Genomic DNA, 27761 nt, shown 5'->3' with positions numbered 1-27761 from the left:
CCAGCCAGCCACATCTTTGGGATGATCCAGCATCTCGTTGTGGGGACATGTCCATTGTTGTGGAAACTGTCTGGCATGTCCCAGGGAGCTGGACACAGCCACTTTGTGGACAGAAGAGTTGTGCAGCTGCCTGGTGCGTGCCCTGGCATGGGACCTGGGGTCCTGCAGGAGAGGAGCAGAGGGTGCTGTGGTCACACAGGGCAGCTGGCACTCCGGCCATTTCTCTCCCAGATAGCAATATTTACTCGTTTGTTCCCACAGATCTTTGGAAAATATACAGGAGGCAAGGCTGAGTGTTATCAGGCTCCAGCTGCTCTCTTTGCAAGGAGTGTCTTCAGCAGGAATTCACCACCTTCCCTTCCAAAATCCTTTCAGGAACATCACAGCTCCTGGTGTTGCACAGAGTTGCTGGTAATCCTGTTAACCTTGGGGTTAATTAAGCAAACAGAGACCCTTCATTAGGAGGACTGGCACTAATTGCATGTCTGAGAGGGTGAGTTTTGCATGGACTGCTGGCTGGTGGAGCAGAAGCCACTGCTGACTTCAGCAAGGGGGCTGGGGAGTTAATGGGGGCCTGCTTGGGAAAGGAGGTCAGGAAAACCTGTTTCCTCAGCACTGCTGGGCCAGCTGGTGTTTGCTGGAGAGGGGGATGTGCACGGGAGGATGTGGGGCAGTGGCACTGTCCTGCAGAGCTCCCATGCAAGGCACAGAGGGTTGAGTTGCTGGCACCTGGCTGTTCAGCTGCCATTAGTTTCCAACCTAAAAATGCAAATCTATATTGGTATGACCTGGTAAGCAGCTCTGGACAAGAAGCCTCAGTCTGCAGCTGAGCTTAGCACTCCAAGCTTGGAAGAGCAGCTTAAAATCGACAGAGAGCTCTTTGTTTGCTGTGTGCAGTTTAGAAATTAGGCAATACTTAGAAGCAATACTTAGGAGCAAATATTGGTTCAAACAACACCAGCTCCAACTCTCCAGTGGCTAGTTTGGCTCAGCCCAGGTAGAAAACAACATTTTGCAACATAGTCAAAACCTGATACTGAATATTTCTCCTAACCAGCAGGGAAACAGGTTTGTGGCATTTCCTTAAAAATAAACTAAGCCCAGTGACTCTGCAGTTGGAGCATGGCCCCAGAATTGACACATGGGTCCAAACATGGCCTGCAAGCCTGTTTCTGGAAAGCCAGCCACAGCTCTCCAGGGATCTGTCAGGCCTTGGGAGCCATGGGGAATGCCAAGCTGGTCCCAGTCCATTGCCAGCCAGGGCCATGCTCTCAGAGCTGGCACTCCCACAGTGGCTTACAGCTGCTGCAAGCCCCATGCTGACCTAGGCTCCAGGGCAGGAGAGATTTCCTCTTCCAGGAGAGACTTGGCATCAGGCAAGAGGGCTGGGATTTCCCCCAGGTTCTTACACAGGTGAGATAAACCAGTTCTGCAGAAGCCCCCTGACTTCTCCCTGCCCCTCCTGGGTACCTGAACATTGAATCCCAGAATGGTTTGGGTTTGAAATGACTGTTAAAGACCATCCCATTCCACCCCCTGCCATGGGCAGGGATACTTTTCACTATACCCCTTTGCTCTAAGCCCTGTCCAACCTGGCCTTGGACACTTCCAGGGATGGGGCAGCCACACTTCTCTGGACAACCTGTGCCAGAGCCTCCCCACTGTTGTCTTTGATAGCTCGAGTTCTATCGTCATAGCACAAGGATTTTGTATTATCAGAGCTTCATACCTTCTTGATGTTGCTCACAGGCAGCTCCTCTGCACACTGACTTCTCCAGGTCCTCACAGCAATCTGACTCTCCTCACTCCTCTTTCCTTACTCTTATGTAGCACTAGTTCTTATTGATTGCAGGTGTGGCCTGTTAAGATCGGGCCCACCTCCAATCTTCAGCAACTGACCCAGCTGCAACTCATTGGGGGACAAGATTACCCTCTACACCCACTCTCACAGGGAAGCATTCCTTCCCAATATCCCATCTAACCCTACCCTCTGGCACTGGGAAGACATCCCCACTTGCCTTGTCACTTCATGCCTTCGTCCAAAGTCCCTCTCCAGTTTTCTTGGAGTCCCTTAAGGTACTGGAAGGGGCTTTAAGGTCTCCCCAGAGCCTTCTTTAGTCCTGCTGCTCACACTCTTTTGGATGTGGCCCAGCAGACACTTGGCTGCCATTACACAGTGCCAGCTCATGTCCAGTTTATCACCATCAGTTCCCCAAATCTTCCTCCACAGGGATGCTCCCCATCCATTCACAAACTGGGGCACCATCTCCCATCTCTCAAGATAGGCATCTTTACCACTTGAGTGCCAGTCTCAGCTTCTGTCCCACCCAGGCTATTGACAGAAGAAGATCTGGGAAAATGTGTTCCTGTCAGGCTGCTCTTCCTGCCTTCACCTGCCTCCACAGGCAGGCCCAGGACAGGACAAGAACTTTTGTGGTTGTCCGTGCTGACATCCTTGTTTTGGGCACACTCCAGCCTTCTCCAGGCCCCAAACTGGAAATTCCTATTTCCTGAGGGAAACAAGTTAACTCTGGAGAAGCTGTGACTCCTGGTGAGCATATATTTTGTCCTCTTCCTTCAGCACACCCCACCTCGAGGTTCAGTAAATTCCCCTTGGGTTTTTTCTTCCATTTTCAGGGCATTTTCTCCTTAGTCACTCAGGGTGAGCTGGGTTTTCATACAACTGCCAGCCTGGTGATGCCTGGGAACACCAACCTTAGCTCCAAAGGCTTCCACAGCTGCCTGGGAGCACCTCTATGGAAATAACTGCTCCAAAGAGTTGGGTGAGATACCTGTGTGGTGCCTTGATCACAGCTTTCCCTATTTCCCTGTTTTTTTTTTTCGTGTTTTCCACATGCCCAGATACAACCAGAGCTCGGCTACAGCCCCATTCAGCTGTGGGATGAGCTGTGCTGTGGGCAGCAGCCAGCTCTGTGACAAAGCCAAGCCTTCTCCCACACAGCCCTGCCAGCTCTAACTTTATCCCAAAGTCTTTTGGATAAAGGACAAACATCCTTTCCTTAGGACACAACCAAAACTCCAGTGCAGCCTCATCTCAACCACAAACCACAGGGCACACACATGACCTTGCAGTAATGAGGGAGATGTGAAAATAAACAATATTATTTTACCTTCTCTTTCACTTGGCATTGTTCTTTCCCCAGGGTTCAGCTGTGTTTATACATCACCAGTGATCCCTGGTTGGGCAGAGGGTGTGTTAATTTGTATTTCTTCATCACTCATGTAACTTTTAGCAGCAGCATCCTCTTTTGGAAAACACAACGGCCGGTGTTGCAATGCAACGAACTTGAGATGTGTGACAATAATTCAGGTCATTCCATGAAGATGTGCACTACAGAAGGGTGGGTGTTTCTGGGTAACTGGGACAAAGTCTGAGGGGCACTGACTTAGCTCTGTCCTTTCTGGTGATGGAAGCTGCTCCTGCTCACATGAGCATGGAGGTCTTGCCTTGAAGGGCAACAAGAATTTCCAGTGTTACTAAAAATTGGCCTCTGCTGTTCAGTCTCAGCTGAGTCAGCCAGACATGGGCATTTGGGAATGGGACCAACCATGCACTCAGGCAGTCAGGTATGAGTCAGACAGAACCTGTAGAGGGAGGTGAATGTACTTAGCAAGAGGCAGGATTCCCCATGTGACAAAACATGCATTTTCTAACACAAAATTTGGCAAAGCAGATGTCTGATGGATGTTCAGGGGAGGAAATCGATTGCAGTTCATCCCTCCTGGACTCCAAAACAAATGGCATTTTGCAGCTGGAGGCCACCCAGGACACTTTCTTTTTCCTTCCAAGGCTTCCCATGGTGGGCTGTACTCCTCAGAAAGAACCACCTTGGAGAGCTGTTGGGTCCTTTGGAGATCAAGGCCCTCAGCCCAGGTGGCCTAGAGGACACAGCCCTGCCTGCTGTGCTTCTGCCATGGGGTACCTCCAAGGAAAGTTGTGTGTTCAAAGAGTTTCTTCTCTGCAGGCTTGGCCACAGGAGTAAAGCTGTCAAAGGAGCATCCACAGGAAGGATGCACACCAGCAGGAGAGTGGAATCATCATGGAGAAAGGATTTGCTAGCACCAAAAGAAGAAGCACCTCTGCTTGTAGCTGGTGATTTTCCAGATGACTTGTGGCTGGATGTCTGGAAATGAAGGAGGTTGCTGTAATACAAGAGGTATTGCAATCCAAGCACCTTCCTTCACCTCTGGATTTGCCCTGATGCCATCTGGGAGAGCAAGGGAAAGAGATGTGGAGTGAACACCACCCATCCCATCAGCACATCATAGCCATCCCCCTGGCAGGCAGAGAGGGCATTGAGATGCAAGCATAATGTGAGAAGGGAAAGAGGAGCAGTGAGTTGTCCATGGAAAAAGGTCTGGGAATCATGTGCAAAGCTAGTTTGGGCCCTTCAGCAACTGCTCTTCTGTTATTTGAGTGGATCCTTTATGTTTTCCAAGCTCTCTTCTGCATTTTTCCCCTTCACCTGTCCTGTGGTAAAGGAATCTTTATCTGGGCAGCTCTGTAACCACTTGTGGAGTCAATGTGCCCAGGCATTTCCACCAGTATTTAGGTGCTCAGGTGTCTGTTGTTTTCAGCTGCAACTTCAGTTCCTCAATATGTCTGTTAGAAGAGGCATTTTGGAACAAAATCAGCAAAAGGCTCTGGAAGAACCACGTGGGACAGTCTCCTGCAAGCCCTTGTGTTTCTTCTTCCCATGGATGGGGATGTTGCTAAAGCTGCATGAGTGAGGCAGGGATCAGTGAGACCTGCAGGAAGCTGGGGATGGATTTCAATTACTTCTACCTGTCTTGGTGGAAAAAGACCTTGCCACAGCTTGCTGGAGTAAATATGGATGGGAGATCTTTTAAAAGGAGAGGCTTGAGGTGGGAGAAAGTCAGTCCTCCTACAGATGCAGTGTGTTTGGAGACACTCTGAACATGAGAAATTCTGCTCTTCTGAGAAAGCAGGGGATGAAGGGATGAGAAATAGGAACCAGCCATGCTGAAGGAAGTGCTGTAGATAATGCTGAAATAACCAGTGTGGCCAGGAGTGCCTCTCACCCAGCCACAGGCAGGGTGGGCCCCTGGTGCCATGGTGGAGGTGGTCATTGCCTGAGGGCCTCCACCTTCCCTGGGTCACTCTGTACAGCCAAATTCTTGGCCTGGCACTGGGCTCCCACCTGTACTGAAGCCACTCTGGGCACCACCACCACCACCTGCAGGTTGCTTTGCCCTGAGCCTGCTGGGAGAAGGGACAAGAGCCAACCCAGGTGCTTTCTGTCAACCTCCAGCTGTGTAGAGAGTGAAGGCTGTAGGGGAAGAAGAACCTGGGCAGGGGACCCAGGAGATCCTCCCTCCAAGGGGGGCTCATGTTCTTGAAGCAAGCCTGGGAGCTGGACCTCCTGGCTGAGCTTTTTCCCTCTTCCTTCAGCACACCCCACCTCGAGGTTCCGTAAATTCCCCTTGGGTTTTTTCTTCCATTTTCAGGGCATTTTCTCCTTAGTCACTCAAGGTGAGCTGGGTTTTCATCACACCTGCCAGCCTGGTGATGCCAGCCTTAGCTCCAAAGGCTTCCACAGCTGCCTGGGAGCACCTCTATGGAAATAACTGCTCCAAAGAGTTGGGTGAGATACAGCTGTGTCTTCTGTGGGGTGGACATGGTGAGTGGACCAACTCTAGCAGTGGTCCAGGGATGCTGTTTGGGCTGGCTGACGTGGTCCAGGAATTCTCAATTTGTGTGCATGTGCCAAAGGCTGAGGCTGGTCCTGTACCTGGCTGCAAAGATGGGGACATGAAGGCTGGGACAGCATCACAAGGGCTGCCCTTCATAGACCAAGCCGTGCCCTCTGGCCCCAGGGGGACAGGCCAGGAGTGACACAATGGGATGGAGAAGCTTTGCAGAGGAAGTGGGAGGGGGCTAACTGCTAATCTCAGTATTTCTTCCCAGGTTCATCCCAAAAATTTACCAAAAGTGTGGTGTGATGCTTCCTTCTGCCTGCAGGTTATGGAGCTGTCTGGTCCCTGCTGTTGGCTTTTTCTTTTTTTTTTTTTTTTTTTTGGCTCATGTGTACGGATCATTTACTGCCTTTCAAGCCCGCTGCCATTGCCAGGAGCACGCAAGGGAGCGGGCAGGCACTCGGTGCTGCGAGCCAAGGGGCATCGGGCACCTCAGCAGCAGTTCCTGGCAAACACACAAAACTCGGCTCTGGATCCAGCAGGGCCCTCCTGAGATTAGTTCTGGGCAAGGCAGGGGGTGGGCAGCACAAAGAAAATCGCCTCTCCTGCCGCGTTTCAGCCCGCAGGAGAATTCAAATGTCACAACTTGGGAATTTTCCATCTGAAGCCCCTTGTAAAATGCAAAGCGCTTTGCCCTGCTCTGACTCCCGCCTGCGGAAGGGTTCAGTGCCAAAGTGAAAGGCTTCCTAAAAATGGGCTGATCCAGGGAGGGGGGCGATTTAGGAGCTATTGAGAAACAAGGAAGGACAAACAGTGTTAGGTCATTGCTTCTGCAAACACAGCCAAGGCTGTTCCTCTATAAAAGGGGCAGAAAGCGGTTCCAGAGCCATCACAGACTCGGAGGGGACGGTCTGTGACCAAGGCTGCTGCACCCCTCCCACGGCACCGACCCCCTGCTCCAGCATGAAACTCGCACTCTTCACTGTGCTATCCTTCGGGATAGCGGGTAAGTGTCTGCTGAAAGCAAACCTTGGGGGAAGGAAGTCAAAACTTCCATGGACCCCAGGCTGTTTGGGAGCTGCGGCGTACACCAGAGCAGGCAGCTGTTCAGGAAAAGCCGGGACACGGAGCGGTGCTGGCTTTGGCAGCCGTGGATCTGTCAAGGGGGACGGTGCTTTGATGTTGTTTGTGGGATGGAGGGAGGGTTGCAGCTGCCTACACTGCCGATGCCCACCCTAAAAGGAGGAGGGATGCTCCGCTCCCACCTTGGGACGGGCTCCGCGCTCCGGCTGTCACGGGACGAAAGGAAAAAGCATCCTCCGGCCAATGCTGTGCTGGGAGAGGAACACGGGCTCAGCCAGAGGGGAGAAATTATAGCAAGACCTGCCTGTCAAGCTTGCACATGTGTTTGGTTAAACTTGAGGGCAGTGACAGTAAAATAGAGCTTAAATAATGAAAGATGTGGTGTGCTTCCCACTCTGTCCTGGAGCTGCAGCTGCGCTTTGCTCAGGGTCCTGTGTATTTTATGCCAAATTTGTGCTGCTGCAGGGCTGGATCTGCTTGGAGCAATTATTTCCTCTTTCTGTGCTCACAGCTCTGGCTGGCAATGAGCAGGTAGCTGTGGCAAGGAGACTGCTGGCTGCACCTGGCCTGGGGACTGATGCCTGGACAGGGAAAGAGGGATCTCCTTCCTGGAGTAGGCAGCAGGTCTCTTCTGATCCCCCATAAAGTGTGGTGGTGATTAATGTCCTCTGTTAGGAAGTGCTCCCTGTGCCTCTGGCATCAGGAAGTCCTTCAGCATCTCTGCTGAATATTAGCATGCAAAGATGTTTTTTAATAGTTCCTCCTCTGCACAGAAACAGACAAGAAGTCACCCAAAAGGTCTGTGACAGTGGCCAGGCTGCCATTACCTTCCCAGTCTCACCAGTACAGCTGGGTTGACTCCTCAAGGAGGTCCCCACCCAGCCTCTGCCCCAGGCAGGATGCTTGCCAGCATTAGTTAGGGTGACCATGGCTTTGTGCAGCCAAGACTTGAAAAATGTATGATGAACTTGAAAAACATATGAAGAAAGAGGTGGTGACCATGGGAGTTGAGGCTAAGGATTCTCCCTGTGACCACATGCAGCATGTCTACTGGGAGGCTCAGGAATCAGGTAAAGAGAGGCTATTTCTGAGATGAAAGAGAAAATGGAAACTACACAGGTTAATCTGGAGGTGTTTGGATGAAATGTGCCATTGAGTTTTGGAGGGAGAGTGGGGTGCAAGTGGCCTCTTGGTCTGCACAGCCCTGCCCAGAAGGGGCAGAGTGCAGGTGAACTGACAGCACAGGCTGGCCACATCCTTGAACTGCATGTTTCCAGCATTCCTGGGTTCAGGTTTCTGGAGGAGACACGAATCTGCATCCACCAGAGGCTTTTGCTTTGTTCTAGTCCCCCAGAGCAGCCATTCAGCTGCTTTTACTGTTTGGGGCAGTCATGGAGGGACTGTGGTGGTGCTGTGGCATCTCTCAGGGGGTGCAGTGGAGCAGGTGAGACAGAGGGACAGTTCAATAGATCAGATCATTCAGCTGCCAAGGAGGTGAGAGTGGCAGTGCACTGCACACAGCCTGGCCAGGTCAGTGCTGCTCCCCCTCTGGGGTTATTGGCACAGGCACTGCTTCAGTGCTCCAACTTTTCTCTCTGTTTTTGCAAAGGCTTGAGCTTGATTTCTATTGAAGTGTGTGGATTTGTTCTCCTAATGCTGTGGAAGTGGCTGTGAGTCCAGGCTGCTTGGATCACAGTAGTCCAGGGACAGGAATGGTCATCCCAGATGTTCCTGATGGGGCACAAGTCAGGCAAGAAAGAAAGGACCTTCCTGTGTGGCTTGGGAGATCCTGCACGTGGCCATCACCCAAGGCCATGACCACAGAGAAGCAGTGACCTTGTGCTCACAGGGAACCATTGACCCTGTGCTCACAGAGATGCTGATTCTCTCCAATCAATGCCTTTCTGCCTCTCTGAGACTATTTATTTCTGGTTCTTTCTACAGCTCTGTGTTTTGCTGCTCCCCAAAAGCCAAGTGTCAGGTGGTGCACAATATCCTCAGCAGAAGAGAAAAAATGCAATAGCCTGAAGGACCAAATGCAACAGGAAAACTTTGCTTTCAGCTGCCTGCAGAAAGCATCATACCTTGACTGCATAAAAGCCATTTCGGTGAGTGGGCAGCAAATTCCTCTGCTGGGATCTTTCAGCAGCCTGTTACACCTGGAGATGGAGTTTCCTTTCTGGTTGTTACCTGTGATCCCCCTGTTATACACAAGGATCCAGGAGAGACTCTGGCAAGTGCTTCTCCTGCTCTTTGTTAATTGATGAAATCTCTTTGTTGTTTAGAACAGTGAAGCAGATGCCATTAGCTTGGATGGAGGTCAAATTTTTGAGGCAGGCCTTGCTCCCTACAAGCTGAAGCCCATCGCTGCTGAGGTCTATGAACACAGTGAAGGTACATTTCCATGCAATTTTTTAAAGCCAAATGTTGGTAACAAACTGAGGGTGCAGAGGCCATCCCTTGCATGCAGAGTTCCCACTTATTTTGGTTGGGGGTCCAAGATACTGCCCCTGGTTTCCAGGTCCCAGAGGGGAAGGCATGGGGGGGCAGTTCAGCAAAATGTGAATCATCACCCATGGTCACAGGACCCAGTGCCCCATTTCTTGTCATTTGCTGCAGTACAGGTCTCTGATCCCATGAGCAGAAATCATGGTCCTCCTGAAACATGGCATAAAAATGGTGCTGGTTCCAGAGATCTTCTGCTTTCAGTGGCCTTGAACTCTGTGGGTAAAACACAGAGCTGGGAGGCACAGATAAGTTCTTTTCAGTCATCCAGACAGAAAAAAAAAATGATTGGAGAGGCAACAGCATTATTAGTGGTTGGGAGGGACACCCAGAGGCAAGAAATGCAGGCAATCCCCAGGAAAAAAGAAGCATAAAAAGGGCTTACTAAGTTCCTTACAAAACTATGGCACCTTGAATGTGATGGCATTTTCAGATCACTTACTGGAAGTTGTAATGTGCAGCATTAGTGCAATATGGGCAGCATTAGCTCACCCCCAAGAAAATGAGAAAACCACAAGTGTTCCACCAAATTAGCTGATTGTTTAGAAGCACAGCACTTTGTTCCCTGAAACAGGGGGTTTAGCAGGATTTGAAATGTCCCTAACTCCTCTTTTCCCATGGCTTCATTCCTTTCTCCTGCACTGCAGGCTCCACTACCAGCTACTACGCCGTGGCCGTTGTGAAGAAAGGAACAGGCTTCTCTATAAATGAGCTGCAGGGCAAGACCTCGTGCCACACGGGGCTGGGCAGGTCGGCTGGCTGGGTCATTCCCATCGGGACACTCATCCACCGCGGGGCCATCGAGTGGGACGGCAAAGACTCGGGCTCCATCGAGCAAGGTGGGCTGGGGCACAGCCAGCCTGGGCTGGGAGCTCAGCCAGGGCTGGTTATTGGAATGGCACCAATATAGCCAGACAGGACCTGCCTGGGCTTGTCTGGCCCTTGCTGCTTGACCAAAAGGTGGCAGCTGTGGTGTTTTACCCCAGAGACACCTTTGGCTAGCTGGATGCTGCAGCTGGGCACATGGAGACAAGTCCAGGAATGCAGGAACTCAGGTTTCCCTCTGGCAGAGAAGCTTTAAGGTGATGGTGAAGGAAAGGAGTCAGTTCTGATGGAGGGTTTGGATCCAGAGCTTTATTCCTGGCCCACAGGCCTCTGAGTGCAGTAACAGCTCCAACAGAACTCCTTGAACTGCGTGGTTGCTGTTCCTTTTATCCCCAGGGAGAGGGGGAGGGAAGGAACACAAGGGACCACCAACCAGATGGGAAGGGAAGTCTCCGGGGACAAATGACACCTGGATGGCCCAATGTCTCCTCAGGAGTGGGGCATCTTCTGAATTCTACCAATCACTCAACGCCCTTCTGGAATGCCAGGACTGACTGACAGCACTCAGCAGGGGTCAGGGTGTGGAAAGGAGGGATGATTGACACACCTGGCAGGGAATTTTCAGGGAGAAACCTGGGGTATCTGGGGCAAACCATGACATCACACCACAACAGCTGGTGTCACGGTGAAAGGGGTGACACCAGGTGTCAGGGTGAGACTGGGGTGGGAGCTCAGCCAGGGCTGGTGTCACTGTGAAAGGGGTGACACCAGGTGTCAGGGTGAGACTGGGGTGGGAGTTCAGCCAGGGCTGGTGTCACGGTGAAAGGGGTGTTGCCCAATCTTTTGTGGGGAGGTAGCTTGCAGTGCACTGACATTTCTTGTGGGTCCCCTCCCTTCCCAGTCCTCCTAAAAGTGAATTTTTGACCAACTGTTGCTTCCTTCTCATCCATAGCTGTGGCCAATTTCTTCTCTGCCAGCTGTGTTCCTGGTGTCACCACTGAAGCCAAACTGTACCGTCAGTGCAAGGGGGATGCCAAGACCAAAATGTCCCGCACAGGACCTTATTCTGGATATTCTGGAGCTTTCCAGTGAGTGACAGTTATTTTTCCTTTGGGGGAATATTCTAACCCTGACACATGCAAGTTTTTGTTCTACCAAGGAAGGCTGTGTTGGAATCATGGGTCCTGAGGAGACTGAATTACTTCTCTGCCACTACAATTTCTTCCCTTCCAGCATAGCTTTTTTGGGGAAGACCATTGTTCTGTGCCTGCAGTTTATGCCAAAAATAATTTGTTGAAACAGGAGATAGGGAGTCACAATGCCAGTTTTTCTAACTTCTCTTCTGTTCCTCCCACCTGCAGCTGTCTGAAAGATGGCAAAGGAGACGTGGCTTTTGTGAAACACACAACTGTTCAAGGTACACCTGCAAGATCCCTCATTTCTCCTCTTTCTGGCCCCACCTCTCACTGCCACTCCATCCTGCAATTTGTCTACATGGTGCAACTTTCATTCCTCTCCAGGCCCAAATGCTTCCTTCATCTCTTAAAAAAAGTTTTGCACATTGTGAACTGACTCATCCTTGTTAATGAGAAATGGGATTATGGTGGATCCACTTTTTCTTCTCTGGGGGTCTTCTTTGTAGTTGGAAAACTTGCTTGGTGCCGTATCTCGGAGCCAGCTGTAATGTGAGCAGCTGAGCAGGTCACCCATCCCTCTGGAAGGGATTTTGGAGGGAATTCAGCCCACACCATGAGTTCACTAAGTCTGTGGAGACCAAGGGTGACCTGGCACACTCAGGACCTGCAGTGAGCTCAGTGGAGGGTCACCAAGGTGGTCATGGGGCAGGGATAACTGTCCTGCAAGGAGGTGCTCTGTGGGATGGGTTTGATCAGCCTGGGGACTGGATACAAGGGGAATTTTTTTCCCCTTGAGGACAGTGAGGTAGTGGGACAGGTTGGCCAGGACAGCTGTGCACTCTCCATCCTTGAAGGGTTTCAAGATCTACCTGGAACATCCTGCTCAGTTCCTGCCTTGACAAGGGATCTTCAAAAGTCCCTTCACTCTTGAATTCTCATGTAACCTTGTGATCTCAGTCCTGGGCTTTGTCTGCAGCCTTGACATTGGTCACCTACTGGTCTTCACTGACCATGTGCAGCTCCTGACCTGCTCAATCCATTTGTATGGGATTTGTAAACCTGTGTGTATCCCTTTGTGCATAAATCCTTGTGTTGTTGGGTTAGTTATGGCAGAGGCTGAGGTGATCTCTCTTCCAAAGGCATTGCCTTCATAGGCCCAAGGTGACCCCATTGCAAGGGGATGCCTGCAACCTGCCTTCTGCAAAGAATTCAGAGCTTCAACAGAAATAAATTAGTTACAAATCTTCCCAAGCTCACCTTTCTATCTATTTTCATGGTGGTGCAACTCATGGTTTCTCCCTTCCTTCAGAAAATGCCCCAGCTGAGAAGGATGAGTACGAGCTGCTGTGCCTGGATGGCACCCGCCAGCCCGTGGACAACTACAAGGCCTGTCACTGGGCCAGGGTTCCTGCTCATGCTGTTGTGGCTCGAGATGACAGCAAGGTCAATGACATCTGGAACTTCCTCTCCAAAGCACAGGTACCACCAATCTCTCCTGTCCTTCCTCTAACACCCCCTGTCCTCTGGTTTTGATTGCTTTCTCCAGCTTTCCAAGAGTTTGGGTGTGGTTGTTTGCTGATTATTTTTCCCTTGTGGCAGGAAAAATTTGGAGTGGGCACAACCAGCACCTTCCACCTCTTTGGGCCACCTGGCAAGAAGGACCCAGGTCTCAAAGACTTGCTTTTCAAGGACTCTGCAGTACAGCTGAAGCAAATCCCATCACTGATGGATTCTCAGCTCTACCTGGGCTTTGAGTATTACAGTGCTGTCCAGAGCCTCCAGCAAGGTAGGCAGGACATCAAACACCAGTGTCATGTCAGCATGGGCTGTGTGGAAGAGTTGGCATTGGCAAATACAGCCAGGCAAAAAGAATATGATTTTTTCAGACACAGACTGTTTTATCTGCAAAATATTTTGTGTGAAATCACAGAACCTTCACAAACTTCACTAACATTTGTTGTATCCAAACCCAAATCACCACACTGACAAACATGGAAAATCTTCACAAACTCTACACCAGTTATTCAGCTGGTGGTAGAGACTGGGCATGGTCAAAACTGCTGCTTAGAAAAACAATTTCTGGGCTGTAAAAAGAAGGAACATCCCAGGACACCAGGTTTGGACACTTGAGGGAACCAATGTCCTTGATTTCCATCTAGACTCATCAAGCATTTTGTGATAGCTTTCTGAGAGTCAAACATCCCACAAATGATCTCTGAAACCCACTTTGAATTCATAGTACAATTTAAAGTATTTCAGTTTTGTCAAGTGATATTTATGGAAGGGAGTGAATGAACTTCACATAGCATCAAACCAGATTATTCAAGTGTTAATCAAACCAGATTATTCAAGTGCTGTTCTACAGAAACATAACTCAGTTTCTAGTTCAGTGTGGTCTTGGTCTCATGGCTGTCTGGGCTGCGAGGAGTGCAGAAATGTGGGACGTATTACAGGCAGCAGTTCCACGGGTGTTTAGTGGTTGTGCTGTTTTAGCTAACAGACATCTGCCTGAATGGCTTGTGTTATGCAGCAATTCACCTTTCTCACCTGTAGGTTGATTTCTGAGCCTACTTCAGCTCAAGAATCACCTTTTCTATCCTTGCCAGCTCAGGGCTTAATGAAATCCTTGCCCTGAGCAGCAGCAGGTTGGTGTGTACAGGTGGTTTGTGGCCAAGTCCCTCACACCAGGATGTGCTGGTGTTCTCAGGGGTCCCAGGACGAGGGAAGAGATGAGAATCTTGACTCCCTGTTTCAGAAGGCTGATTTATTATTTTATGATATATATTATATTAAAAGAAAATGCTATATTAAAGCTATACTAAAAGAATAGAAGAAAGGATTTCCTCAGAAGGCTAGCAAGGAAAGGAAAGGAATAATAATAAAATCTTGTGAGTGCTCACAGCCTCGACACAGGTGGCTGTCATTGGTCATCAAGTAAAAACAATTTCACATGCTGGGTAAACAATTCTCCAAATCACATTCCAAAGCAGCAAAACATGGGGAAGCTGAAGCTTCCCAGCTTCTCAAGAGAAAAGATCCCAATGAAAGGATTTTTCAAAAAATATGTCTGTGACACCAGGACATGGCTCTGCAGGGCTCATCCCTGTTTTCCCTGTTTTCCCTTTGCAGATCGCCTGAGCCCCAGCCGCAGAGACAGCAAGATCCAGTGGTGTGCCATTGGCAGGGATGAGAAGAAGAAGTGTGATGTCTGGAGTGTGATGAGCAACGGAGATGTGGAGTGTGTTGTGGCAGAGGACACCAAGGAATGCATCACAAAGATCATGGTACAGCTTTTTCCCCCTTTTCTTCTCACTGTGAACTTCTCAAGTGCTTCTTTTACCATCTGAGCTCTGGAAAGGGCTGGCCTGGGGATGTGCAGCGTTTCATTTCTGCACCTTTCCATTTCAGAAAGGTGAAGCAGATGCCATCAGCTTAGATGGAGGCTTTGTCTACACTGCTGGCATGTGTGGTTTGGTGCCAGTGATGGCAGAGAGCTATGAGGGTAAGCACAGCTCTGTCTCAGGGCCCAGCTGGTGGGGAATGGGCTGGTGCCAAAGTGCCAGTTTTTTTCTGGAATCCTACAAAGCAGCTGCAGTGCTGCATCCTGCAGAAATCACAGAATATCCTGGGTTGGAAGGGACCCACCAGGATCATCAATCCAACTCATGGCCCTGCACAGACATGCTGACAATCCCAGCCTGTGCCTGGGTGCATTGTCCAAATGCTCCTGGAGCTCTGGCAGCCTTGGGGCTCTGCCCATTCCCTGGGGAGCCTGGGCAGTGTCCCACCACCCCACTCCTCTGGGGGAGGAACCTTCCCCTGATACCCAGCCTAACACATGGTGCTCTGAGGCAACTCTGCTCACCATTGCAGGCCTTGTCTTTCCATGAAAGCAGAGCAGGCATGGATAGTCAGGAGCTCTGTTTTGATTAGGATGCCTGGGTCCTTTAGCACCAGCCTCGGTAAAACTGCTTGTTTTAGCTCAGAGGAGCAGCTGGAGGCTGTGCTTTGTTCTGCTGATGCACAAGGTGTTACTTTAAATGGTCACTTTTGCAACAGAGTTTCTCCAGAAATTGGTGAGCTTGGTTCTTCTTTTGGATTTGAGGTGTATTTAACTTAACATCTTCTTCTTCTCCCCTCCCACAGATAATCACTGTGAATCACAAGAAGAACCAGGTAATTCCTGCCAACAGAGCAGCAGAAAACAGTCCAGAGGGGTATAAGTAGAAAAGTAGATATGAGTCATGAGTGGAGAATAAATGGCCAGTCTCCACCCAAAGAGTGTCCAGTGTAGATATTGGAATTTTGGGAGGTAGGTTTAGTGGTTGGAGGGAAAATTAGTGGCTGCAATAAAATCAAGGTGAAACATTTGGTAGTGGCAGAGATTGGTGTGGTGACACTATAACAGTGTCAGGGCTGTGAACAGAGGAAGAGGGTCTGGGGGCTGCAGCATTAGGAAATTGTTCTTTCTAGAAATGGAAAGGGGGAGAGGAGGGGAGGGTTTTGTCCTTTGTTAAGGAGAGAATAAAAATCAGGAATGGATACGAAATCCTCACATGAGCCTTGCCTTCTCATAGGCTTCTCATATGCCCAGGTATCAGAGCTTTGGAGGGCAGGGAGATGTCAGGGATCATAATTTCCCAGGAGTGAGGTGGAAGTAGATGCATCACATCTACAAACTCTTCCCTTGTTGCTGCCTGGCCAAGTATTTATAAGCACAAAGTAATTCTGTGCTGTTCAGAGGTGCCTCTTCCCAAGTGAAGCCAATGCTCTCTCCTAAGGGATCACAGTGGAATCCTTGGGTCAGGCCTCAATTCTTCTCTATTTTATCTTCTGAAAGCAACCTACTTTGCTGTGGCTGTTGTGAAGAAGTCTGACAAGGATATCAGCTGGAACAACCTGCAGGGTAAGAGGTCGTGCCACACCGCCGTGGGGAGAACTGCTGGCTGGAACATCCCCATGGGCCTGATCCACAACAGGACAGGCAACTGCAACTTCGGTGAGTCCAGCTTGGAACCCATTTCTTTGAGCTGGGAATCTGCTCACAAAAAAATCTATTACCATCCTTCATCGGGTTTTCACAGTTTCTTGTGCCTCAAAGATTCCCTCTTGGATGGAGGAAATGGAGAAGTTGTTGTTATTTAAGGTTTCACTGAGCAGAATTTTAGGCTTTTGGTATCTGCTTCAGAGTAAGATATGACACCTCAGCTGCTTTGGGGGTCTTTGCTTTCTTTTCACATCTCTCCCCTTCCTCTTGCAGCAGCCTGGAAGGTGTTCCCAAAAAGGGAATGTGGGCTGCCCCACAAGGCCTGGTGCTTGTGCAGGGTGTGGAGTGGGGAGAAAGGGAGGGGAAGGGCTGAGAAAAGGGGACAGAGGCTGATCTTCAAGAAACTTAAAGGCCTGATCTGACTGCCTGAGACTTCACTGAGAGTTATGGTCCAACAAAAATAATTTGGAAACATCAATGTTAACAACCAAGACAAAGTAAGCATATAATTATTAAAAGATTGAAGATATTAGTGTTAGCAAGTTTTATTCTTGGCTTCTCTATCCTCCTGCCTTCATTTCCCACTGTCCTTTCTACCCCAAGAGCTCTGGACCTGCTGCCAAATGCACCTCTGCTGACCCATAAAGGCTGTGGAGGTTCGAGCTGGCTCTGTGTGAGCTGGGAATGGTTTGCAGGGAAAACATTCCTCTTTTTATGCCAAGATAGGGCCTATTGCACTTGAGCCTTAGGCCCTGTTTCATCACAGAATCACAGAATCACGGAATGGTTCGGGTGGAAAGGGACCCTAAAGCCCATCCCATTCCACCCCCTGCCATGGGCAGGGACACCTTCCACTAGCCCAGGTTGCTCCAAGCCCCATCCAACCTGGCTTGGACACTTCCAGGGGTAGCCACAGCTTCTGTGGGCAGCAGTAACAATAATTATCAACCATAACAATAATTATCAATAAAACAGAACCCAAGTTCCATGGTTAAAGCTGGATGCACGTGATGTGCTGCCTACTAAGCCATGCTCCTTCTCCCAGCCCGTTTCCAGCTCCCCAGTGAGCAAGAATGTGTTATCACAATCAAACCTAACTTCTCAGGGCATGAAAAGTGAATTTCTCCTATCCCTGCCTCCAGATGAGTACTTCAGCCAGGGCTGTGCTCCCGGCTCTCCTCCCAGCTCCCGCCTCTGCCAGCTGTGCAAGGGCTCAGGGGGGGTCCCTCCCGAGAAGTGCGTTGCCAGCAGCCACGAGCAGTACTACGGATACACCGGAGCTTTACGGTATGTGCTGGGGACAGCCAGGCTGCCTCAGTGCCCTGGGGCTGCTCTCAGGGGACAGGCCACGGCTGAAGGACAGCCTCATGTCCACACTAACTCTTCTTCATCCTTACACCACTGAAAGGGCATGTCTCTGTAATACTATACATGCTTTTTCTTTGCTTTCTGAAAATTGATGTGAAATACCTCCCTTCTGTAAAACTCATGTCCTGGTGCCTCCAGACAAACTTGGAGAGGCACAAGGCCTGCCACAATGGCAGAAGTGCTCCTCTTTTAACATAAATAAGAAGTGTAAAGGCTGTGTTTCAGATATATTTAAAATATTTATGGCAGGGCTCCTAGACCTGGATGTCCTTGGAGATTAATTGTACTGAATAAGACTCAAGTCTAAATCAAATCTGTGGGAAAGGGACAGGATTCAAGCATTTACATCACTGGCCTCTCTTTCTTCTTCCCAGGTGTCTGGTTGAGCAGGGGGATGTGGCCTTTATCAAGCATTCCATCGTTGAGGAGAACACTGATGGTACGTGCTCAGGGCTGCCTTCCCCACCTGCATGATTGCCTGGGTGGTGTTGAGGCTGATGTTCTCCTGCCATGCAAGCTCTCTGAATCTCCAAACCCGTTCTCTTTAAAGGCAAAAACACAGAAAGCTGGGCCAAAGATCTGAAAATGGACCAGTTTGAGCTGCTGTGCACTGATGGGCAGCGGGCAAATGTGATGGATTACAGAAGATGCAACCTGGCCAAAGTCCCTACCCACGCTGTGATGGCACGTCCTGAGAAAGCAGAACAAGTCCGTGAGATGCTGGAGAACCAAGAGGTTTGTAGTGCTGGGAGTAGAAAAAATATTGTGGGGTTGCTCTGATTTTCCCCAAGTCAGTAAGGTGGAAGCTTTTACCTCACTGCTGTGGGGTGACAGCCTTATCCCTTGGCCTCCCCCTTCCTCCATCCCTTCCCAAGTGCTCTTTCTCCTCTGCCCCCTCAGCAAACATACCTTTAGTTAGCAGTGGGATTGCAGCTGTTGCTGCTGTCACACTATGCTTGTGTGACACGAGTTTGTCACCTCCTTTCCAGCCTCTGCTCCTGCTGGGGTGTTTCAGAGGCTCCTTTGTGGTGCCTGGTCTGTGCCACAGCTGGGTTGGGCTCAGCCCCTACAGCAGGCTCCCAAGGGGAGCACACACACAGCTGACCAGAACCAGGCTGGATCATCTCTGTTTCTCCCTGCTAACATTAATATTGGCTCCACCACCAGGGTCTGGTGAGAGGCACCTGGGGCCTTTTGCTTCTGCTCATGGTTAAGTTACAGGAGCTGCAGAAATGTGCTACTGAGCACATCTAGTCATTGCTAGTGAGCAATCCCTTCTCTAAGAAGGTTCAATCCTGAATTTCCAGAGCCTGGCTTGAGGTTTCCCAGACTGATGGTGAAGAACCACGAAGAAGAAGTAGGCCAGCTTTCTACTTCTCTCCTCTTTGTGCCTTTCTTTCAGAGGCTGTTTGGACCAAAAGGAACCAGGAGGGATGATTTCAATATGTTTGCCTATGAATCCAAGGATCTTCTGTTTAAAGACCGGACAAAGTGCCTGATCAAGCTCCGTGATGGAATATCATACAAGGAATTCCTTGGAGATAAATACTATGCTTCACTTGCCAGCCTCAACACCTGCAATCCATCAGGTAACAGGAACAGCCCCAGAGGAAGTCCTGAATTGCAGTTCTTCCCTAGCAGGCATGGGCAGTTTCTTCTGGAACTGTGCATTCAATGCCTTTGAAGGAAGAAAATGCCAATATTCTTTTCTCAAAGTTCCTTGGGAGAACTGAGAACAGACTTAAAATCTGCTGCTCTGGCAGCAACGTGTATAAAAGACTTTTCCTCACCTGTAGGAAATAGGGACTTTGAGAAATGCCACAGAGAACCCCCTCTAGAGCCAGCAGTGTGGGATTTGTGGTTAAAGCTCTTTTTCTGTGGCACACTGTGGATTTCCCATGGTGGGACATTGTTGGCATGGCTGGGTGTGTGCTGGTGGGACGGGAGTGTTTAAAAGCAGGATCTAAACTTCTCCCTGTCCTTTCCCTTTCCAGATCTTCTCCAGGTGTGCACCTTCCTTGCAGACAAGTAGTGGGATGGGAAGGATCCTCGAGGTGGGGGAGAAAACCTCAAGCCATGACTCCTCTCGTGCCCTCAGCAGCGAACACTGACCCACGGAGGGCCCTCTGCCTCCACTGCTTTCTCTGCCCTCCCCCATCACTCTGAAAGTCGCTCTTTGACACTTCACCATTCTCTGCTGCCAGCACAGCAAAAAATAAAATGTAAAATCTGAAAGGGTGTCCTGAGATTTTTCCAAAGGGTCCTTAAGCCCATTCCTTCCTCAGTGCCTCTCACTGTAGGACAGTGACAGACACCTTCTGGCTCTGCACAACTCCAGACAGGAGGGGACAGCCGGGGACTGGTCGGGCTCTGCTCCAGGGAATGGGGACAGGACAAGGGGAGCAGCCTCGGGCTGTGCCAGGGGAGCTTCAGGTTGGAAAATTTCTTTGCAGAATGAGCTGAACAGCCCTGGCACATCTGCCCGGCATTTAAAAGCTCTGTGCATGTGGCACTTCGGGACGTGGCTTAGTGGTGGCGCTGGCAGCGCTGGGGTCAGAGAGCTTTTGCAGCCCAAACCATCCCACGTTCCTCCACTCTCCTCAGGGGAGAACTACAACTCCCATGAGCCCCCGCGCGCAGCCCTTCCCGGCGTGCCGCGGGGCCGGAAGCGGAAGTGCGGCCTGGCCACGAGTGCGGGCCATGGCGGGCGGGCTGGAGCCGCACCTGGCGGTGCTGCGGCGGGAGCTGGGTGGCCCCGCCGTGCTCTCCGTGCTCGTCGCGCTCATCGCCGTCGCCATCACCTTTCGTGAGTTGCGGGAACCTCGCTTTCCCCCCGCCCCGCCGCCTGCTGAGGGCGCGATGGTGCCGGCAGCGGCGGGCTCGGGTGTCCCCTTCTCCTCCTCATCCTCCTCACGCTGCTCTCTCCCGCAGTGCTCTGGCGGTTCGTGCAGGGCAGGAAGAGCAGCCGCAAGGCCGTGCTGCTGCTGGGCCTCTGCGACGCGGGGAAGACGCTGCTTTTCGCTCGGGTGAGCGGGGAGGGCGCGGGGGCCTCTGGTACGGAGGTGAAGGAGTTGCCTTTAGTTCGGTTTTTAATCTTTTAATGAAAAGATTGAAAGGTGGGGCTTATAGGTGTAAGGAAAGATGGAGAGCGAGTTTTGTCCACCACGGAGTGTCCAAATTGATTGAGTTTTGGCTTGAATCTGTCACATAATAAAAGGCTTAGGGATGCTTGACCTCACGGCAGTCTGCAGCTCCAGTCTCTGGGACCGGGGACAGTACCCCAGGGAACACCTGGAGCTGTGCCAAGGGAGCTGAGGTTGGATATCAGGGAAAGATTCTTCCCCCAGAGGGAGCTGGGGCACTGAAGGCTTTCTAGGGAATGGGCACAGCCCCGGGGCTATCAGAGCTCCAGGAGTGTTTGGACAGTGCTCTCAGGCACTGGCTGGGATTGTTGGGGTGTCCGTGCAGGGCCAGGGGTTGGGTGATGGTCCTGGTGGGTCCCTTCCAACCCTGGATATTCTGCTACTGCTAAGTCTGAAAAGAAAGGGGCACAGCCATGCTTGCCCTGGTCCCAGCTGGGAAACTCTGAAGGCTTTGCAGGCACCCTTTCTTCCTTCTTGTTTTAGTGAAGATTCACAATATAAAGTAAGTATTTATTTTCCTAATGACCACTTATTAATTAGCTGGGGAAAGTGACCCCAGGTGTAGTTCCCTGCAGGAAACTGTGATCAGATCTCTGCTGCCCCTTACCCTGTGGGACCATTTCAGTTTCTGAGGAGGCTGAGGGTGGTGCTGGTGCTGGTTTGGGGCTGGGGAGCCTCTCAGGTTGCTGGCTCTGACGCTGTGCCTGTTCCCCCAGCTGCTGTCAGGGCGCTACCGGGACACCCAGACCTCCATCACCGACAGCTCTGCTGTCTACAGGCTCAGCCAGGACAAGGTGAGTGCCCTGCCCAGCCCTGCTGCAGCCTTTTCCTGCTCCCCCTCATAAACCTGGGAATTTTTCTGCTGCTCAGGCCCCAGTTTGAGTGCAGGACAGGGTTTTTCCAGGCAATGCATACTGAGAAAGAAATACTGGGATGTGTAATGTATTATTGAGCTCCACAGGTTCTTTTTCACTCTGCTTGTAAAATAGGGAAACATTTCTGACTGAAAACCACACCTCTGGGTTGGAGCAGGAGGGAGATCTGGGGGTTTCACTGTTCTGTTGCAGTGGTTTATTTCCTCAGCAGTAATTTCTGTTTCTGCCAAGAAAACCCGAAATTAAAAAGCTTCATCAGGTTTAAGCAGAGGCTCCAGCTGAAAGGATTTTGTTGTTTTTAGGTCCTGTTATTTTTAGGTTCCCAGATCTGGTAGTTTTCAGTTTTTGGCAATTCATTCATTCTGGAAATCTCTTGTGCTGGATGCACACGTGGCAGGGAGAGCACAATGCTGGCAGCACCTTAACTGCTGGTGAATTGGGAAAGCAGAGGGAGGTTTTGTGGCTTCACCTTCCCAGTCATTCTTAACAGCAGTGTGACAAGAATGCTAAAAACTTTGTAAAATAATGTGCGGGGGTTTTGAAAATATTTTTTTTTTCCATTTTTGTGTCTCTTTAATTAGGCAGACAAGTATTTGCAAGGCAGATTGCTTTTTTGATTCTTTTTTTAACCATAGCCAAGGTTTCCAGTGAAACCCAAGAGCAGTGGGCAGGAAGGGGCTGCTGCAGCCTTATCTGGAGAGCAGTGACGTGGCCCTGCTCAGCTGTGTGTTCTCTGCCACCTCCTGCCTTTGGCTCCTTCCTTTCCTGGGAAGGGAAACCTCTGCAGCCCCCAGTTAAAAAAGGCTCTTGCAAAGGCACTTTTGTGTTATTCCCAGCAAGGTTTGGTGCATTTAGGGAAGCTTGGTGTGTGTGAGTAGGTGAGGCTGTAGTGTTCTGTGTCAGGGCAGGTGGGGTTGTGCTTTCAGGACACATAATCCAGGGTCAGACTGGTTTTCCCCAGTCGGTGATCACAGGAACCCCCGGATCAGGTGTTGTTAATTCCTTCTTGCCTGTGTTCCAGAGCACTAATGTGACCCTGATCGACCTTCCAGGCCATGAGAGTCTGAGGCTGCAGTTCCTGGAGAGGTTCAAAGCTGCAGCAAGGTAACCTGTAGGGGACCAGCAGGGCAGGAGGGGGCAGGTGATCCTTTGGAAAGGGATAAACCAAATGATGGTGCTGGGAATGCTGTGAGCTGGCCTGGTGGTGCCCCCAGAGTCAGAGCTCTGCTGTGAGGGGTGCTGCTGGTTAATTTTTGCTTTGCCTTCATAGAATATCCTGAGTGGGAAGGGGCCCACAAGGATCATGGAGTCCAGCTCCTGACCCTGCACAGGACAATCCCAAAATCGCACCACAAATTTCTTACTTACCTGTGCTTGTGGTGCACCAGCAGGAAAAGCCACTGCAGCAGGGAGGTCTGGGGGGTGTGGGATATCTGGGGCAGACAGGGGAAGAATTCCTGCTGGGGCTGGAGCTGATGGGATGAAATACACGGGATGTATTTCATCCAGCACACACTGCCAGCCTGCACTTGGGCTGGGTGAGCCCAGATGTGGAGATCTCAGCCCAGGCTGGAATACCTGCAGGGCAAGGTGGCTGCAGAGCTCCATCCCCATCCCCTGTCCTTCCCTGTTGCCCCAGAGCCATCGTGTTTGTGGTGGACAGCGTGGCCTTCCAGCGGGAGGTGAAGGATGTGGCAGAGTTCCTGTACCAGGTGCTGGTGGACAGCACCGTGCTCAGGAACGCGCCCGCGCTGCTCATCGCCTGCAACAAGCAAGGTACCCTGGGCTGGGCCTGGCAGTCCTGCAGGGCTCTCTGCACACCTGCTGGAGCTGGGAGTGCAGCAAAAGGAAGGTTGGAGTTTAGGTTTAAGCTCTGACTACTCAGCAGGAATGTTTGAGGACCGGTTGGGAGAGGTGCAGCATTTTGGGTGGGTGTAAGTAAGGCAGATGGATTTTGTGTGGCTTTTTGTTTCTGCTGGCTTTGTGCAGAGCTGTTCCTCAGTCTCCATCCTGGCAGCAGGAAATAGGATCAGCTTAAGCACAATGAACTATCCCTATACACTCAGCAGCTTCAAAGTTAAAATGTTCAGCTGTCAGGGTTCCATGTTTTCTCTGGAGTAACCAGAATACCCAACTACTAAAAAAGACTCAAATTTCAGATTCCTACAAGTTCTACAGTGAAAGTGTGGGTCCCTCTGTAACAGTTGGATGTCTTGGGGCAATTTGTAATTATTTCTTGCCCTAACTGAGGAGTTGCCTGAGGCCTTCATGGCTCTGTGTGCCATGGGTAGAAAGCACAGGACAGGAGGGAGTGCTGGTGCATCAAACCCATCCTCTGAAGTGTCTTCCTGCCCAACAAGAAGTTAGTTCCCTCATTGTGTCAGACTGTTGGGTTGTTCCCATTCATGCCTGCTATCCCAAAGCTCCAGCATCCCTCATCCCACTGCAGGCACAGCTGTCCTTGTCTTGGTAGCTCCAGTGACTGCACAGTGTGAACTGGCCTTACTTTAGGGGGAGGAACAAGGTTCTGAATTCTGACAACCAAAGAGCTGATTTCCTTATTTTCTCTCCAGATGTCACAATGGCAAAATCAGCAAAACTCATCCAGCAACAGCTGGAGAAAGAGCTGTAAGTATGGAATGGGATCTCAATCCCTCTGAGATTTTCCTCTTGTCCTCTTTCTCTTACCTCAGTGCTCAGTGAGCTCTCTTGAGCTGTGTCTGAGTTCCTTGTGGAGCAGTCTGTTTGATCTGGTGCTTGGAGTGCTGGGTTTACAGTTGGGCTCCATGGTTTAGAGGGCTTTTCCAAGCTAAATGATTGCCTGGATCTGTAACCCCTTTGGCCAGCAGACGGCAGCAGGGCTGTTTGTGCTGTGCTGAACACCCCAACCTCCTGGCTTCTAGCAGAGGGGTTAGTGCCACACATTCACATTCTCCAGGAAAATAAGGGTTGCTTGTTCTGATGTTGAGTACCTGTGTGCCAGCTACCTGTGTGTAGGTGTTGGATTTCTAGGGAGTTGTTGTTCCCTGTTAGGCAGTGTTATTCCAGTGTTACAAATTCGGATTAGGACATCGTCATCATGATCATCATCTGACTTCTGCTATCCTTTATTACAAACCAAACCCAAGTGCCCTCCTACTCCCTTGAGCCTCTGCACTTGTGCCTTCCAACAGTAGCCAAAGGCTCTGGCTGAACCTCACAGGGCAGTTCTGGGCCTTGTGTCCTTGTGTCCATGTTGCTGACACTCCAAACATCCCAGAACCATGGTGCAGGTGATATTCCCCTGGTCCCCAGTTCCTGACCCTTTTCCTTTCTCTCCCTGCAGCAATACCCTGCGGGTGACACGCTCTGCAGCCCCCACCAGCCTGGATGGCTCAGCCACAGGGGGCCCTGCCCAGCTGGGGAAGAAGGGCAAGGACTTTGACTTCTCCCAGCTGCCCATGAAGGTGGAGTTTGTGGAGTGCAGTGCTCGAGGCAGCAAGGGAGAGGAGGGAGAGGCTGACTTGGAGGCCCTGGAGAAGTGGCTGGTGAAGGTGGCCTGAACACAGATGGACAGGGCTGGGGGGCTGAAGGGAGAAAGATGGTCTGGAGCACTCAAATCTCATCTTGATGTAAAAAGAAGGAACTTCAGCTGGAAGTCAGCACTGTGGTGTCGCCTTCTGCTGCTCGTGGGTTTGGGAGAGACCTGACAATTGGTGGTGTGATTCCCTCTGACTGTCCCTTCATGCTGCAATGTTTTTATCCTCTCCCCTCTTCCCTTGCCTTCCTCTGGGCTGCTGAACTTCTGGGCTTTTCTTCTCCTTAATCTTTACGCTTTTCATCTGGTAGTTGCCCAGCAAATTAGGAAGGAGTGCACTGGCAGGTGAGTTTTAGAGACTGGAGTGAGCCAGTTGTTTCCTGCCATGGTTTAGACCCCTTTTGCCTCTCAGAGCCACTGACGACCTTATGGCTGGGACTGCTGTGGAGCACTGCACAAGCTTCCTAAGTTTGGCAGGCATTGAGAGAGTATAAAAAGCTGGTTTCCTCTTTGTGTCTGCCCTCCCATTTTTCCAAACTGGTGCAGCCCCCTTTCTGTGGGGCAGGAGGAAATGCTCAAACCAGACTGCCTGGCCTGCTTTGCTGCCTGGGTCCAGCTCTGTGCCCATGTCTGGTGATTTCCTCTCTTGATCCTGGGAGTTTTTCTTCAGCTGAGAGCTGTGTCCTGAAAGCCTCACTCTGCTTCTCCTTCCAGAGTCTCCTCCCACAGCCAGGAACAAAGAGTGGCAGAGCTACAGGGGGTCATGGCATGAAACTGTGAGATGGGCACACTTTCAGATCTGTACCTGCAGCTGGCACCTGCCAGGCATTTGCTGTGCAGTCTCCTGCTGCCTCCTGCTGCAGGAAGGTCTTGCTTTGTGTGTAATTAATTAGTCAGCGCTAATGGCAGAGTGAGAGGGAAAGTCAGGGAGCTGCCAGCCCGTGGGTGTGCTTCCTCCTTGTGGCAGGGATGCTCAGGGAAGAGGGGAAAGAAACAGGAGATTTTCCCAGTTTGTGTCTCACTGCACATTGCAGAGTTCTAGTGCAGTGTCACTTTTCCTTTGTGGCTTCCCCTGTTGTTTTAGGGTTGGGGGATGGCTGGCTCCTGGCAGACCCTTTTTGTAGTTTGTAGCCCCCTCTCCCCTGTAGTTCGATGCCTCCTTCATCCCTCAACTCATCTGTTGTGTTCTTTTCCTTCTCTGGGGCTTTTCCTGCCTCTCTGCAGCATTGCCAAGTGTTGGGAAGAGCAGGAACAGCCTTCAGCAAAGGCTCCACTCCTGTGCCTGTCATGAAGCTGGTCCTTGCATTTCCAGCCTCGGGAGCCATCCGTGCAGGAGGTGGGGAGGGTTTTATTTACCAAACGTGTTACATTCTTCTGTTTCCTGCAGGCAGAGTCCTGTTGGAACGTGTTTGTCATGCTTTGAACTCCTTTACCTGGAGGTCTTGGGCTGCCTGCTTCCAATCCATAATGCTGAAATGATTTTGGGCAAAAAATTGGCATTTCTTTATGTGATTGCTCTTGCAAAGATGCAGAAGCCAAGCACCAGCCTCAGCTTAAGGGGGGGAGGTACCATGAGGCCATGGTGGGTTTTAAGTTGTTATTTTAAAAAGTATTCCGTAAGTAAATTATTTTATGCATAAATGTTTGTTCTCAAGTCTTGCTTCAGTCTGTACTTTTGCCTTGGCTCTTCCCAGAGGTGTCAGATCCACATGGATGGGGCTCTGCTCCTGCTCAGCACAGTGCTGGGGATCAACCTTCCTGCTCTGTGGCCAGGTCTGTGTTGTCAAAAAACTTTGTTTTGTGCACACAGAGGGCTTTGGGGTTGGCTTTTTTTGGTTTTCTATTTACTTCTTTGTCCGACTAATTGAAAAATTGATAATCACATAGCAAAAAACACCCACAAATCATAACTGAAAGGCACTTTGGTGATGTGCACAGGAAAACTCCAGCCAGCTGTGGTGGCTGTGGTGGCAGAGCAGCCCTGCTGTGCCCTGGAGGTGGCTGTGGCACCCTGTGGCTGTGCTGGATGGAGATGAGATGCCTCAGCTTTCCCGGGCTGGGGAGTGGCTGCACGGCCATGGCTGAGCTGGGGCTGTGCCCGGAGCACAGAGCAGAACTCCAGGAGTTTTTTGGGCCTCACTCTATGATTTTTTAAATATTTAAATACTCAGGGCTGGTTTTCCCCAGTGGCTGAGGGAAAAGAGCAGAACTGGAAAGTCTGAGTGTTGTTTTCTTGTTTTTCTTGATTCCCCAGTCAGCTCTCTGCTTTGTTCTTTGCTCTCTTGACCTTGTTCTCAGCCCGTGGCTCTGTCAGCTGGGAGTGCTGCTCCTGAGGCTGCAGCTTGGCAGGGCTGTGTTGGGATGGTTTTGGCAGGACAGTGGGATGTGATAAACTCAGCCCCTTCTTGCTGCAGCTGCCTGACCCTGAGTCAGGAACCTGCTGTGTTCACACATCCCCAGGGACTTGAGGCCCTCACTGTGCTACAGCTCTTTTGGTCAATGTTTTTTGCTATGGATCATACTCCAAATTGTTCCCCTGGAAAAGACAGATGTTTTTGGAGGAGAATGATGAGCACAGTGATAACTGGGATAGCAAAAAACCTGAAAGAGGGGGAGAGATTGCTGAAAAGCAAAAATAACCAT

General features: G+C 50.6%; 2 protein-coding genes across 2 annotated transcripts; both read left to right on the top strand.

Annotated features, from left to right (window-relative positions):
* The first annotated feature begins 6517 nt into the window (after positions 1-6517).
* Positions 6518-19818, top strand: TF (transferrin). Its single transcript, XM_030227199.2, has 17 exons — positions 6518-6685; positions 8707-8870; positions 9048-9156; positions 9915-10106; positions 11045-11180; positions 11454-11509; positions 12538-12707; positions 12828-13014; positions 14358-14512; positions 14637-14730; positions 15375-15404; positions 16069-16227; positions 17358-17502; positions 17958-18022; positions 18134-18318; positions 18986-19172; positions 19578-19818. The coding sequence occupies exons 1-17, from the start codon at positions 6643-6645 to the stop codon at positions 19613-19615; spliced, it is 2115 nt and encodes a 704-aa protein (XP_030083059.2). The 5' UTR covers positions 6518-6642; the 3' UTR covers positions 19616-19818.
* Positions 19819-20251: 433 nt separating this feature from the next.
* Positions 20252-26772, top strand: SRPRB (SRP receptor subunit beta). The gene is made up of 7 exons (XM_050977816.1): positions 20252-20389; positions 20515-20609; positions 21443-21520; positions 22623-22705; positions 23241-23377; positions 24175-24229; positions 24927-26772. Exons 1-7 carry the CDS (start codon positions 20284-20286, stop codon positions 25141-25143), a joined length of 771 nt encoding a protein of 256 aa, XP_050833773.1. The 5' UTR covers positions 20252-20283; the 3' UTR covers positions 25144-26772.
* Positions 26773-27761: the final 989 nt, after the last annotated feature.

The sequence above is a fragment of the Serinus canaria genome, chromosome 9 (assembly GCF_022539315.1).
Source record: "Serinus canaria isolate serCan28SL12 chromosome 9, serCan2020, whole genome shotgun sequence".
In the NCBI taxonomy this organism is placed as follows: Eukaryota; Metazoa; Chordata; class Aves; order Passeriformes; family Fringillidae; genus Serinus; species Serinus canaria.
Note: the sequence above shows the minus strand (reverse complement) of the source record. Positions and strands in the feature narration are given on the sequence as shown.

What these genes read in the sequence shown, in the direction of transcription:
- TF (XM_030227199.2), top strand. Translation starts at nt 6,643, where the DNA reads ATGAAACTCGCACTCTTCACTGTGCTATCCTTCGGGATAGCGG. An exon ending in GCTATCCTTCGGGATAGCGG is followed by an intron (nt 6,686 to 8,706) that starts GTAAGTGTCTGC and finishes TTCTTTCTACAG; the next exon opens with CTCTGTGTTTTGCTGCTCCC. An exon ending in GAAACACACAACTGTTCAAG is followed by an intron (nt 11,510 to 12,537) that starts GTACACCTGCAA and finishes CCCTTCCTTCAG; the next exon opens with AAAATGCCCCAGCTGAGAAG.
- SRPRB (XM_050977816.1), top strand. Translation starts at nt 20,284, where the DNA reads ATGGCGGGCGGGCTGGAGCCGCACCTGGCGGTGCTGCGGCGGGAGCTG. An exon ending in CGCCGTCGCCATCACCTTTC is followed by an intron (nt 20,390 to 20,514) that starts GTGAGTTGCGGG and finishes TCTCTCCCGCAG; the next exon opens with TGCTCTGGCGGTTCGTGCAG. An exon ending in ACAGGCTCAGCCAGGACAAG is followed by an intron (nt 21,521 to 22,622) that starts GTGAGTGCCCTG and finishes CCTGTGTTCCAG; the next exon opens with AGCACTAATGTGACCCTGAT.